The sequence below is a fragment of the Morone saxatilis genome, unplaced genomic scaffold, assembly GCF_004916995.1.
Source record: "Morone saxatilis isolate NCDOM2014 unplaced genomic scaffold, NCSU_SB_2.0 Contig24, whole genome shotgun sequence".
Taxonomy (NCBI): Eukaryota; Metazoa; Chordata; class Actinopteri; family Moronidae; genus Morone; species Morone saxatilis.
In genome coordinates, this window is record NW_023339807.1 from 26822693 (window position 1) to 26835096 (window position 12404).

General features: G+C 43.6%; 1 protein-coding gene across 1 annotated transcript in view; it reads left to right on the top strand.

Moving 5' to 3' along the window:
- si:dkey-22o22.2 (neural-cadherin) overlaps positions 1-8916 on the top strand; it is a 43358-nt gene extending 34442 nt beyond the window's left edge. Inside the window, exons 18-27 of the mRNA XM_035673225.1 lie at positions 1720-1847; positions 2128-2255; positions 2406-2517; positions 4536-4716; positions 5057-5223; positions 5345-5609; positions 5928-6108; positions 6203-6453; positions 7426-7583; positions 8188-8916. Of these exons, the coding sequence (XP_035529118.1) occupies positions 1720-1847; positions 2128-2255; positions 2406-2517; positions 4536-4716; positions 5057-5223; positions 5345-5609; positions 5928-6108; positions 6203-6453; positions 7426-7583; positions 8188-8865 (2249 nt within the window). The 3' untranslated portion in view covers positions 8866-8916. The remainder of the gene's footprint in view (positions 1-1719; positions 1848-2127; positions 2256-2405; positions 2518-4535; positions 4717-5056; positions 5224-5344; positions 5610-5927; positions 6109-6202; positions 6454-7425; positions 7584-8187) is intronic.
- The last annotated feature ends 3488 nt before the right edge of the window (positions 8917-12404 follow it).

The window sequence follows — 12404 nt, forward strand, 5'->3', positions numbered from 1 at the left end:
AAATATCTGCAAAAACATTATAGATTTGCAAACGTATTTAATCTTTTTATGTGAAAAAAGGAATTTTCTTTAAATAATCAGTAATTTTATGATTATTTACAGTTACAGATTTTTCACATTATTTTACATTAGACATGTAAATTCACAGGATATTTTTGTACTTTTATTAATATTTCCATGTATTTTATAAACAGGAAGTGCAGCAGAAAATACACCCGAATGCAATAAAACTACGAGACAATCAGTGTGTAAATATCTGCAGCAGCTTGAATGAAACTCTGAACCCACTGATGAGAATTCAGTGAAATGATTTAAAGTCTTGTATTAGAGATCTTTAGACAACGACAGGGACCTCAGTGTCTGTACCAGAAGAACATTGATCATAAGAGGCTTTAGAAGAGCAAAAAACTCTGTTTGCTTTTACTAAAAGTTCAAACATTATTCTTCTAACCAACACGCTATAATCTCGCAGTGCTGGTGGGAACGTGCCCGCTCGTCCCTTTTCAACAAACAAAGCGTGAATCAGTGGCGGCGCCGTAAAGACAGTTCCTCAGCGGACAAAGAGCTTCATAAACTGTAATGTCAGCTCCCGGCGGGCCCCGATGTGGCGTTAACGGATTAGCCTGCAGATGGCCTTTCCAACACTTCTTGCATAATCTCTTGGCGTTGACGTTATGTAATTATTGAACCCGGCCGGTTGCTGTGTGACACCGGGGAGGGAAAAATCAAAGGCGGCCGCGGCATTGATCACCATGAAGCATTTTCACCTAACGTGTTCGATAACGTGGCCGTGAGACAGTGAACGCTCTTAAAGGGAGAGGAAAACTGAATAATGTCTCCTCATCGCTCCCATGGCTCTATAACTCACTGCCTCCCAACCTTTGACCCTTTCTATCATTCAGTTAACTGACCAGGTGACATATTTTATAGATATTTTATCTTCAGCAGAGAGCAGCTGATAAACCGAACAGTGAACTCAGTAACTGCAGGACGTTTGTGGAAAACCAGAGATTTGAATGAATTGTGAGCAGATTATTTCCTGTGAATATTGATCAGAGATTAGTTTTACTGATACTTTTAGGGAACTTTTATCCAATTCTCTCTCTGTATTATGTATTTTTTTACTTAATAGGCTTCTTTTTTGACAAATTAAGTCTTTTCTTCTCCCTCATGTTCTATTAGCTCTTTGGTTATTTGAACAGAAATGTTGTATTTCCATCCTGTTTTCTGAATAGTTTTTCACCACTCTTTTATCTACGTCATCTTGTTGCGTCCTCTTCTTCTTCTGGTTTTCCGTCTGGAGATTTGGCGCCACCTACTGCTGACCTCGTGAACTAACTCCTGATAATCGGCAGTGGATGGAAACAAGCGTTCAGTCTCATTGTTCTTCTGCTGTTACTTTCGTTCTCTTCACCACATATTGTCAATTCCATGTACAGACGCTAAAATGAGACCAAAGGTTACGAAAAATTGACAAAAATAGAACGAATTTTGTAATGAGCACTCAAATGTGCGACATTTTAACTCGTGTTTTAGGTGCCAGATGTATTTTCCGACTTGTTTTACATATTTCTTTGAGTCAGCTGGAGGTTTACACACTCACGCTAACAAAGCAGGAGGAAACACTTTAAACTATATATTCATAACTGGTGTGGTTTTACTGGACTGTGGGCAGTAAAATAGAAAACTGAGAATCTCTTCCTTTGTTTCCTCATCCAGAGTTGAGGAACGGGGTTCCAGCTCTGAGTATAAACCACGGATCAGGAACTCTGACCCTGCAGCTCCCGCCGAAATCCACCGTCACCGACCGCCGCTGGCATCGCCTCGACATCATCAGTGACGGAAAGGTAGGATTGGTTCGGATACCACTGTTTGAAAGGCCTTCGATACAGCATAAAATGACGGATGGAGTTAATTAGTTACATTCAGACAGTCAAAGTCATTGTTAGAACTATAATCGGCAGGTACCAACATGTATGGACTTGAACTTCATCTCTAATCGTCTGCAGTGATGGAGGTTTCAGGTGTTTTACTTTATGATAAACTGTAGGAAAGATGGCTGACAATAACAACGAGACAACAGTCAGTGAAGGTTGTTGATGTGTGTGTCTCTTTGCCTGCGTTCAGGCCGTGCAGCTGATCCTGGACCAGTGTGGGGGGGTGGCGGTGAACGAACAGGAGGGAGTCGGGGGGGACGCTCAGGAGACGGACGAGTCCAGCTGCAGAGCTGCAGGAGAGACGCCGGGAAACCAGAGGTGAGTCCGAGTCCGGAGACGCATTTACTGAGAATTTATAACAGAAATATTCAATAAAGAGAAATAAATCTGAAAACTCCTCTTCCTCCTCCTCTTCCTCCTCCTCCTCTTCCTCCTCCTCTTCCTCCTCCTCTTCCTCCTCTTCCTCAGGTATCTGAATGTCTTCCAGCCTCTTCAGTTGGGAGGAGTGAAGGAAACGTCTCCTCATCGTCGTTACCGCAGTTTCACCGGCTGCATCCGCGACCTGGTGGTGGACAGCCAGGTAACTGTGTGTGTGTGTGTGTGTGTGTGTGTGTGTGTCTGTGTGTGCTGTGTCTGTGTGTGCATGTGGGTCTGTGTGTGTGTGTGTGTTTGGTGTGTGCTGTGTGTGTGTGTGTGTGTGTGTGCCGGCGGTTGGACAGATGATGGTGTGAGTTTACCGACATCACAGTCTAAGATATCATATAACTGAAGAGAACCTTCCTCCTCGTCGAGCTGCGGCTCTTTCTGCTGCCCAAAATATTCCCCAGGACAGACTGTGCATCTGCCCTCGTCTACCCACAATCCCTTGTGTTTTGGGGTTTCCTGTACTCGGTTGAGATCATCCCCTCGCTCCTAACGAGCTTCGCCACAGCTGTGAGACTTCTGCTGCCTTCGAATGCACTCGATATGTTCAGTGTTCAAGCGGTTAAAGTCATGAAAAAACGCTGTTGCTAGGTGAATCAGAATCAAACAAATTTAGAAACTGGCTGAATGATTTTGTGTTTTACTGAATTTAGGTCGGTCGTCGTAGGATATTTAGAGCCATCTAGCGGTAAAGTTGCAGATTGCAGCCAACTGAATACTGATGTTTTTCGACTTGGTTCACAACAACAGGGCGTCAGTGGAAGGTGCGTCTTTAGAGAGCCGCGGCGGTCGAGAGAGCTCAAGATTGAATGAAAAGACAGGGACAAAAGCCGCTAACTGAACACATTTAACTTCTTATAAATTCTTCACAATAAAATTGTAAAGAATTTGAAGAATAAAATAAAATCTTATTTTAACACTTTTATTATGAAGCACCAAAACCAGGAAGTGACAGCAGTAACTTCACACGACTCCTATACAGCTGAAAGCAGTAAATCAGTAACCATCTTATCAGTAAACAACAACAGGGGATATCGATGTTTGCCTGATTGGGTTTGTCCATTCTGGGCTCCTGTAGAAACATGGCAGACCCAATGTTACACACCAGACCTTTAAGAACCAGCAAAAAGTCAACAACAGAAGAACTGAATGAAAACTTGTTGTAACGAGTGAATTTGTAACTTTAGAAGTTGTGGATAACAAATCTTTGGTTTGTTTTTCAAATTGATTCATCTCGACTCTTTCTGAAGGCTCGTACCTGTCGAAGGACTTCATTATCACATGGACAAAAACCAGCTGAAAGCCACAAAGATCAAATTTCAGGTGTACGGGCGTGCTTTTCAAAATGTTTCTAGGGCTGAATTACAGATGGCAGTGTTTAAAGCTTCAAGGAAACTCCTAAATAGAATCTGAATCCTTCTACTACCACTACTATACTGCCTCACAACATGGTGTCAGCAGGGTCGAACGTCATAATAATAATAATAATCTTACTTTTAGGCCTTCAAAAAGTCTTAAATAGGATTTTGACAGGTTTTAAAAATTGATTGGATGAATGAAGTTAATGTTATTTGTATGAAGTTGCATTTCTCAGTCACTTTTTCAACATAGAACCAATACTGATTTTCCTTTATATCCTTTGTGCTTTTTTTTGCCAGTATGGGTGTAAAATAAGTATTTAATGCATTTAATATGATCTTAAATTGAACCTGGAATCTGGAATAAACTACTATCCCAGAGGTTCCCTGAGGATGAAGCATAATTATTAGTCACCCACTAAACTGTCCTCTAGCGCCACCATCAGGACGCTTCATGCTCCCCAGGAGGATGAACCCTTTCATTACCCAACAGTTTTATGACAAAACAGAGCTGCTTAAAGAAAGAGAAATATAATCCATCCTAACAGGCGTCTGTAATCAGAGCTGCTCTCTTGCTTTAAGCATTAAGGTGGTTTGACACACCGCAGAATGAAAGGGCTGCATGGCTGCCAGCTGAAAACAACCAGCGTGTTCAGACATTCAGTGCATGTCAAATTCAGTCTCACTGCATTTCAGACTCAAAGCAGGAGAATAACTCCTCCGATGGCGGCGAGCGCAGCCGGGATTGTGTCGGCTGTATTCAGCGCTCTTTCATAAAGGTGGTACAGATAATCCTCTTTCTGCCTCCGTTCCTCAGGTGTACGACCTGGCGTCTCCGGGTGAGAGCGTGGACAGCAGCCCCGGGTGCAGGCTGACAGACGGGGTGTGTGTGACGGCGGCCGGCCCCTCCTGCGGCGTTCAGGCCTCGTGCCTCGCCGACTGGGGCTCCTTCAGCTGCGAGTGTCACCCGGGATACACCGGACACAAGTGTGACAGGGGTGAGCAACTCAGCCTGAACTCTGAAGGAATCACGTGTCGAATGAAAATATTAAAACAAAGAGCAAAAAGCAGTCATAGAGAGTTATTGTGGGTTTAACTGAGCAGCTTGTTGTGGAAAAACAGAGATATTTGAGTTTACCGAGCAGTGACACTGTAGGCTTCATCGAAATTATATTGAACCTGTTTGGAAACCTCCACTTTCAGCCAAAACGAGTAACAATCATCAGATAAATGTTCTTTTCAGCATCTCTGCAACAGCGGAACAGTTGTCAAACCGCTGCTGATGAACTGCTTTCATCTGTGTGAGTGAAACATGACCTCCCTCTTTCCCGCCCTCAGCCGTCCCAGAGTTCTCCTTCAACTTGGGCAGCGTCGTCCGTTATCAGCTCCGAGGAGGCGGCAGCTCTCGCCGCACAAACATCCAGCTACTCCTCCGAACCAGAGCCACCTCAGGCACCTTGCTCTCTGTGACGTCCCGGGAAGCCACCGAGTACATCGTCCTGGAGGTCAGTCCGCCAGTCGGCCGATCAATGGCTGGACCTTTTAAACAGCGTTCACCAATCAATACGAGAGATGTGAGGCATTGTGGGAAGGTTTCGGGAAAGTTCACGCTGTAGTTTCTTTCAGATCATGGAGGGTCACCTGTCTGTCCGCGCCAACCTCGGTGACGGCGCCCACACCCTGCGGCTCCCTGGCCAGCGGGTGGACATCGGGCAGTGGGTCCTGGTCAGCCTCAGTCGCCATGACAACCTGTTTACCCTGCGGCTGGAGCAGGGCGGTGGCTCGCGGGAGGTCCAGGCCCAGCTGGGGAGCCGCAGGGAGATCGTGGTTCACCCGGCCAGCGTGATGGTTGGCAACGGGCCGACCGCCGGAGACAAGGCCGACTTTCAGGGTGAGACCTGGATCTGATCTGGATTCAGTTACTTAGTGAACTGACCCAGAAGAATCAATGTGACACAATCAGAGCTGCTTTAATTCTTTAAATGCTCTAAAAGTACGTAAAGAGTAGAGAAATGTGCAAAAAAGTTACTAAATTATCAGTAAAAGTCATCTCTGATCAATATTCACTGGAAATAATCAGCTCAAAATTCATCCAATTCGCTCGTTTTTGCACAAACTTCCTGCAGTTATTGTGTTCCGTTTTTACGCTTTATCAGTATGTTAATAATAATAATCATATTTATTGATTTATGGGCATTTCCTCCTGCAGGTTGTCTGCAGGACGTTCGTTTTAACGGTCAGGTCCTGCCTCTGGACGGGCAGAGCCGGGACCTGGTGACGGTGCTGGAGAGGCGAGGGATTACCTCCGGGTGCTCCAGCGACGCCTGCAGCAGCCAGCCGTGCCGCAGCCCGCTGCGTTGCATCGACCTGTGGAGGAAACACCAGTGCAGGTAAGACTGTCACACCGCCGCTTCACTTCTGGAAAACTTTTCTGATTTTATTCTGATGTCATCTTGCTCTCCGTCCCTCCCCGTCGTCTCCCAGGTGTCCCGGCAGTCAGGTGACGGTGACTGACGACTCAGGTCAGCAGCGTTGTGTGCCGTCGCCCTGTGGATCTACTTCCTGCCGTAACGGCGGCGTCTGCCAGGCGCTGTCGCCTGACAGCTACCGGTGCCGGTGCCAAGAGGGGTTCAGGGGTCAGCGCTGTGAGCTGGGTCAGGTCAAAGGTCACCGGCTGGCCGCCCTCAGCCCCAGCTCCATCCTGGCCATCAGCATGTGTCTGCTCGTCTTCTTCGGTAAGGGACCGGAGAATTATTCATGAGCTCTGATTAGAGAGAATGAAATGAGGTGAACTTTCTCATTACACTTTAATTAATTAATTAAAAGTTTCCTGAACTATAATGAACTTTAAACAACACAAAAAACTAATAATAAACTTATAATTTTAATCAGTTTTAATCAGTTTTAATTAATGTATTCGTGGTGCACGCCACGTACGCTGAGTGGGGTTTGATTTGCTGCATGTCGTCCACTCTTTCTCTTTCTCCCCTGAAGAATCAGCTAAAATAAAAAGCACTGTGATCAATAAATGCCCATACATATGTAAATGACAAGTTTTTAGTCCAATAAGCACTTTAAAAATAGGCTGCATCAGGCTTTACAGGGTTAATGTTATATAAAACAGGCAGATTCTCTTTTTATTCACATCAGCTCTTCAGAGTGAGAAAAAGGCACGGAACTGAACATGACGTCAACTCAGCCGTCTCCTCTAAAGACCTTTTGTTCCAAACTGAACTGATCAATAACTTTCCCATCAGCATTCGATCGGGAACCTTCAGACGGCGTTTGACACATTTCAGTTACGTAACGTTCACAAAACAATCAGCTGTTACGTGTCTTTTTTTAAAACGTCGATGAATTGATGATACTGCCGACCAATGGCACATGAAGACAAACAGGTTTTAGGTTTAGAGTGAAGGATGCTGATGGCTGATTCTCCTCCCACCAACGGGTCGTTTGTTTTTCACCTGCTTGTTGTAATTATCAGTGATTAAACTGATGTTTCTAAATGAACTTAATATTAATTAACTGACTGAGACTCCACAGATTTAACAAACCGCTGCCTGCTACAAATATACAGGAAGGAAATGAAATCTGTCCCGGTGGCGCAGAAGCACAGTTACGCAAAGATGCATATTTATACTGTCCCCCCCTCCCTCTCTCTCCCTCTCTCTCCCCCCTCTGTGTGTGTGTGTGTGTGTGAGTAGCGGTGCTGGTGGCGGTGACGGTGTGGAACCAGAAAGGCAGCCGTAACAAGTTCAGGAAGCGAGGAGTTTACCACATCCCCGCTGAACACGAGAGCTGGGAGGACATCAGAGAGAACATCCTGAACTACAACGAGGAGGGAGGGGGGGAGCAGGACCAGGTACACACACACTAACACACACACACACACACACACACTAACACATTCACACAAACACAGACTAACACACATACACACACACACACACACACACAAACACACACACTAACACAAACACAAACACACACACACTAACACATTCACACTAACACACACACACTAACACAAATACACTCACTAACACACACACACTAACACAAACACAAACACACACACTAACACACACACAAACACACTCACTCACAAATACACACTAACACACACACACTAACACAAATACACTCACTAACACACAGAAAATATTTGCAGTTTAAGTAAATTAACTTTGAGTTGGAAAATAAGGAAATTCAGATTCAGAATTTTTTTAATGCTGCATGAAACTCACACACGTTGTCAATGTGTCACATTCTTCAGAAATATTCAAATATTCCTAAATAAACATTTTATTAAATGAAATTACACCACAAAGCCTTCAGCTGACCCTTTATCGGCCCCGCCCTGGTTGGTGGTTAAAAGATAACAGAGACATACATGTTAACTATCTAACTTCCATCATCATTGATTGTTTGTTTGTTTGTTTGTTTGTTTGTTTCCTTCCTCCCAGAACGGATACGACATCACAGAGTTGAAGCGTCCACTGTGCTCCAGTTTGTCTCAGTCCTCGTCCTGCACCACCGCCCCGCTCATCAAGTCCTCCCCCGGCTCCCAGGAGGAGGTTCACCCGTCCGGCTCCTCCTGCAGCTCCGGCGCTCCCTACCTCAGCATCCCTCATCACCACCACCACCACCACCATCAGCACGCCACCACCAACAGCTACACCAGCGACACCACCTACGCCAACTACACTGCTCACGTGGGCAGGGACGTGGAGACGAGCGATGGCGCCGGCTACGCGGATGCCCCGTCGGGCTCGCGCTCTAACGTGGACTTTAAGAGCTACGTGTCGCGAATAATCTGGGAGGCGGACAACGACTGCGAGGCGTTCCCGCCCGACTCGTACCACGTCTGGTGTGTGGAAGGCTCGGGGTCGTCGGCGGGAAGCCTCAGCTCTCTGGGGTCGGCCGCATCACGTAGAAACATTACCACCGCGCCCGGCGACGACGATGAGGAGGAGGAGGATGACGAAGGAGGGTTCGTTTACGACAGGCTGTCGCGGTGGGGCCCCAAGTTCCAGGCTCTGAGCGAGATGTACGACCGGCCCCAGTTGGCCCTCACGTACAGGGACGCAGTGGCGTACATACAGAGGAGCCACAGCCACGACCTCCTGCCGCACCACCACTAGGGGGCGCCGAGACACACAGTTAGTATAGACTGGGAGGAAGCCGGTGCTGCGTTCACGTCCCATCTGAAACAAACCAAAACCAGGATGATCAATCAATCAATATAAGATTATTAAAAAGTGCTGCTTGAACGTCTTTATTTTTTATTTGAATTAACAGGTTTATTAATTCCATATAATTTAGTATAATATAACATATAATATAAGTTATATTTAAAAGGCGAAATTAGTTGCCACCTATGCAGATGATACCCACTTATATCTATCAATCAAAACAGAGGAAATGTATCATTAAAAATAATATTTTGGAAACTTTAGTTGGGGAGAGCTGCTTAAAACGAGCAGACCCCAAAAAACTTCACAGCATCATGATTTTAATTGTTTTTTTCAGTGAAAATTTAATTTGTGATGCATAAATGTCCACAATAATCGGGAATCATATCGCAAAATAACTGCAATCTGATGTTTTTGCCACATCGTGCAGCCCTCCGAGAGAAGCTGAGCTCCATTGATCCACCGTGAGGCAGACTGGATACACCGGATATTACAATATTGCAATTTAATCATTAATTTGGATGATTTACTTTTATAAAATTAGTGACCCGTCTGTGGTAAATCGTTTAACTTTATTTATGAATATTAACCATTTTTACCAAGACTGATAACGATGCACCTAAACTATAGGACGTATTTACCCACTTTGCCAGGTTGGTAATCCAGCTGTGTTTATCGTCCTCAACGAGTAAATAAAAAAAAAAATTATAGACTGAATATTATCAATTTATACTGAAACTCTGTCCAAACACACAGATACTTTCTGTTCTTCCGGCTGATTGAACCTGATTAAAGTTCATGTTTGGGAAAAAGAAGATAAAAATAGTGCACTCATAATGCAAAAGAATAATAATAATTTAACACTTTTCTTAACAATGTTACAAAAGTACAAAAGAAGAAGAAAATCAGTGAACTTAGCCTCAGATTCCCAGCAGCCTTCTTTATATTACTTAATAAAGGAATATAAATCATCAATACATTTAAGTTATATTATTGTGATAGATTTTGGGTGTAAATTGGATTAAAATGAAAGAAATTCTTAAATATCAGGTGTAGTTTTTGCCCAAAGGTGCAAAGCTCAGGAAGCTTTTTTAATGGCAGTTGGTAAACCAGCTCTGTATGTGCATTACTGCCACCTGCTGGACTGGATGTGGAGCTGTAGAGTGGCAGGAAACAAACAAAGAAAACAACTCAATTCTATTATTTCTGTTTATTCTTAAATAATTAATTAAAAGATTATGAACTTTCCACCCTCGCTGCGCTGGACAGTAATCAGCCGAAAGAACTAAAAACATCTGCATAGGTGCACATCGGGCCTTGAAATTTGATTGGCTGCACCGGGTGACGCCTTTTAAAATTCTCAGTCCTGATTGGCTGCTGGTCCCTTTAAAACTCAGACCAACTGTTCAGCCTGTAAGTTCATTCAGTCGTGAAGAACAAACAGGAAACCAGCGGCAGAGGCAGAGGCAGAGGCAGAGAACGAGAACGAGAACGAGAACGAGAACGAGAACGTGAACGTGAGTGTGAGTGTGAGTGTGAGTAAATCAAACTCTGGTTATTGTGGCCGCTGCTTAAAGTTAACATCAACAGAAAACTGGTTCAGTGTGTTCGTTACTGAGAGACACTGACAGTAAACTCAGTCTTTAAACCTTTGAATTTCTAATTTCTTGTGTATTTATTTCTCCTGAAAGTGTCACTTTTTATAGTGTCAGTGTTCTTCAGTCTGTATTTGTACAAGCAAGACTACCATTAACAAGTATTTTCATTATCTGTTCGTTTGCCAGTTAGTTTCTCAATTAAAGAACTAGAACTAAAGTCAGTGAAAATTTTCCCACAGACCAAAGTCTCAAAATGTCTTATTTTTGTCCTAAAGATTTCTATTTTCACTAAACACAAAGAAAGATCCTCAAACTTTAAGTATTTCTGCTTGAAATATTACTTCAAAACATTTATGGAACAACAAAACAGTTGCAGCGCCGACACAAATGCCACCAAAGCTCATCCTAAACGGAGAATGTGATGTGACGCGAACGCAGCGACGGCGGAAGCGAAAGGCTCCGCCTCTCAGGGGTCGAGGGGGAGGGGGGGGGTTCGCTGTGACGTGACCCTGATGTTTGTTCGTGTAGAAAACCAGATAATGTTCGAGGTCTCGGTTCAGAGTTATGGGTTCATGTACCAGCTTTCACACGGGAACATGTCAAACATCCTTATTTATTCCGGCTCTTTAAAGCAGCTCAGCGTATTTATTTCTATTCGTGGTTTTTTGTGGGTCGCTGAATTCTCAGTCTGAATAAAATGTGGACTTTTAGGGTTCAAGGTTTTTTTTTTTTTTCTTTTAGGTCCTCTGGAGGAATATTAGCATCAAACTGTCAGAAATCTCACAAGAAATGATCCTGGTTCATTTGTTAACAACATTAAGGCCTTGAGTCTCACAAAGAGGACTGGAGGTTCTTCTTTAAGGGTGTTTTAATGTAGCGTTTTAATCTTTTTATCCGCGCCCCGACACTCTTCATTTTCAAACCTCAAGGACAAACTTTTCTTTCACCGTCTTGTTTTCTTTCTTTGCTTTCGCTGCAGATTAAACCTCCAACAACCAGCTTTTAATTTCTCTTTTCTACCTTCCTGTTGCACTAGTGGATGATTCACTCGGACAGGACTGAGGAATCTGGAAAAAAAAGACAAAAAAACGCAGAGAAATAAAAGCCTGAAACACGTTTTCCTCCTCCGACATGTAACATAAGATTTGATAGTTTGTTTTCAGAAGAGATTATTTTTGTACTCCCTTGTAGAAACCTGTGTTAACGAGCCGGATGGCGTCACGCCGTTGGTGTTCGTGAAGGCCGAGATGTTTGTTCGACGACGTTCTCGGAGCTGAAAACACGCAGCTAAACTCACATCGATGTGAAAGCGTGTGCAGATTCTTTAATGACAAAACTGTTGAAGCACAAAACAAAGAGTTTGAGTCGTCTGCAGGTTCAGGTTTGAGGGCGCACGAGCTCGGAAAAAGAAGCACAAAATCCTGATTTTATTGAAGCCGTTTTTACATTTTAGCTGAATATTTGTGTAGTTTTAACTATTTGTGAGTTTAACGTTCTGTCATCTATTGTGATTACACAAATATGAAATAAATTTGAATAAAAGACAAAAATCTACATGTTTTCTAACAAATCTGACAGTTTTTAGTTCATGTCTTGATTTTTAAATGTACTTAAATTTAGAAACATTACTTAATAATTGACCCTTCCTAAGTCCAGCCCCTTTTTGCTCAGTGCTCCAATAACAGTTGAGCTAGCCTCGGTCAACTTCCTGCTTTACTGTGCTAAGATATGCTACGTGCTAAGCTTTTCATCTGTTATTGGACCCCTGAGGGTCAGTACAGAACTTTATTTTAGCAACTTCAGTTTAACCCCCTTAGATCTCAACTTGCAGACTGACTTTTAGATTTCGTTAATAAACTTCTGTAAATGGCACTCTTTGCTTTTAAAAGG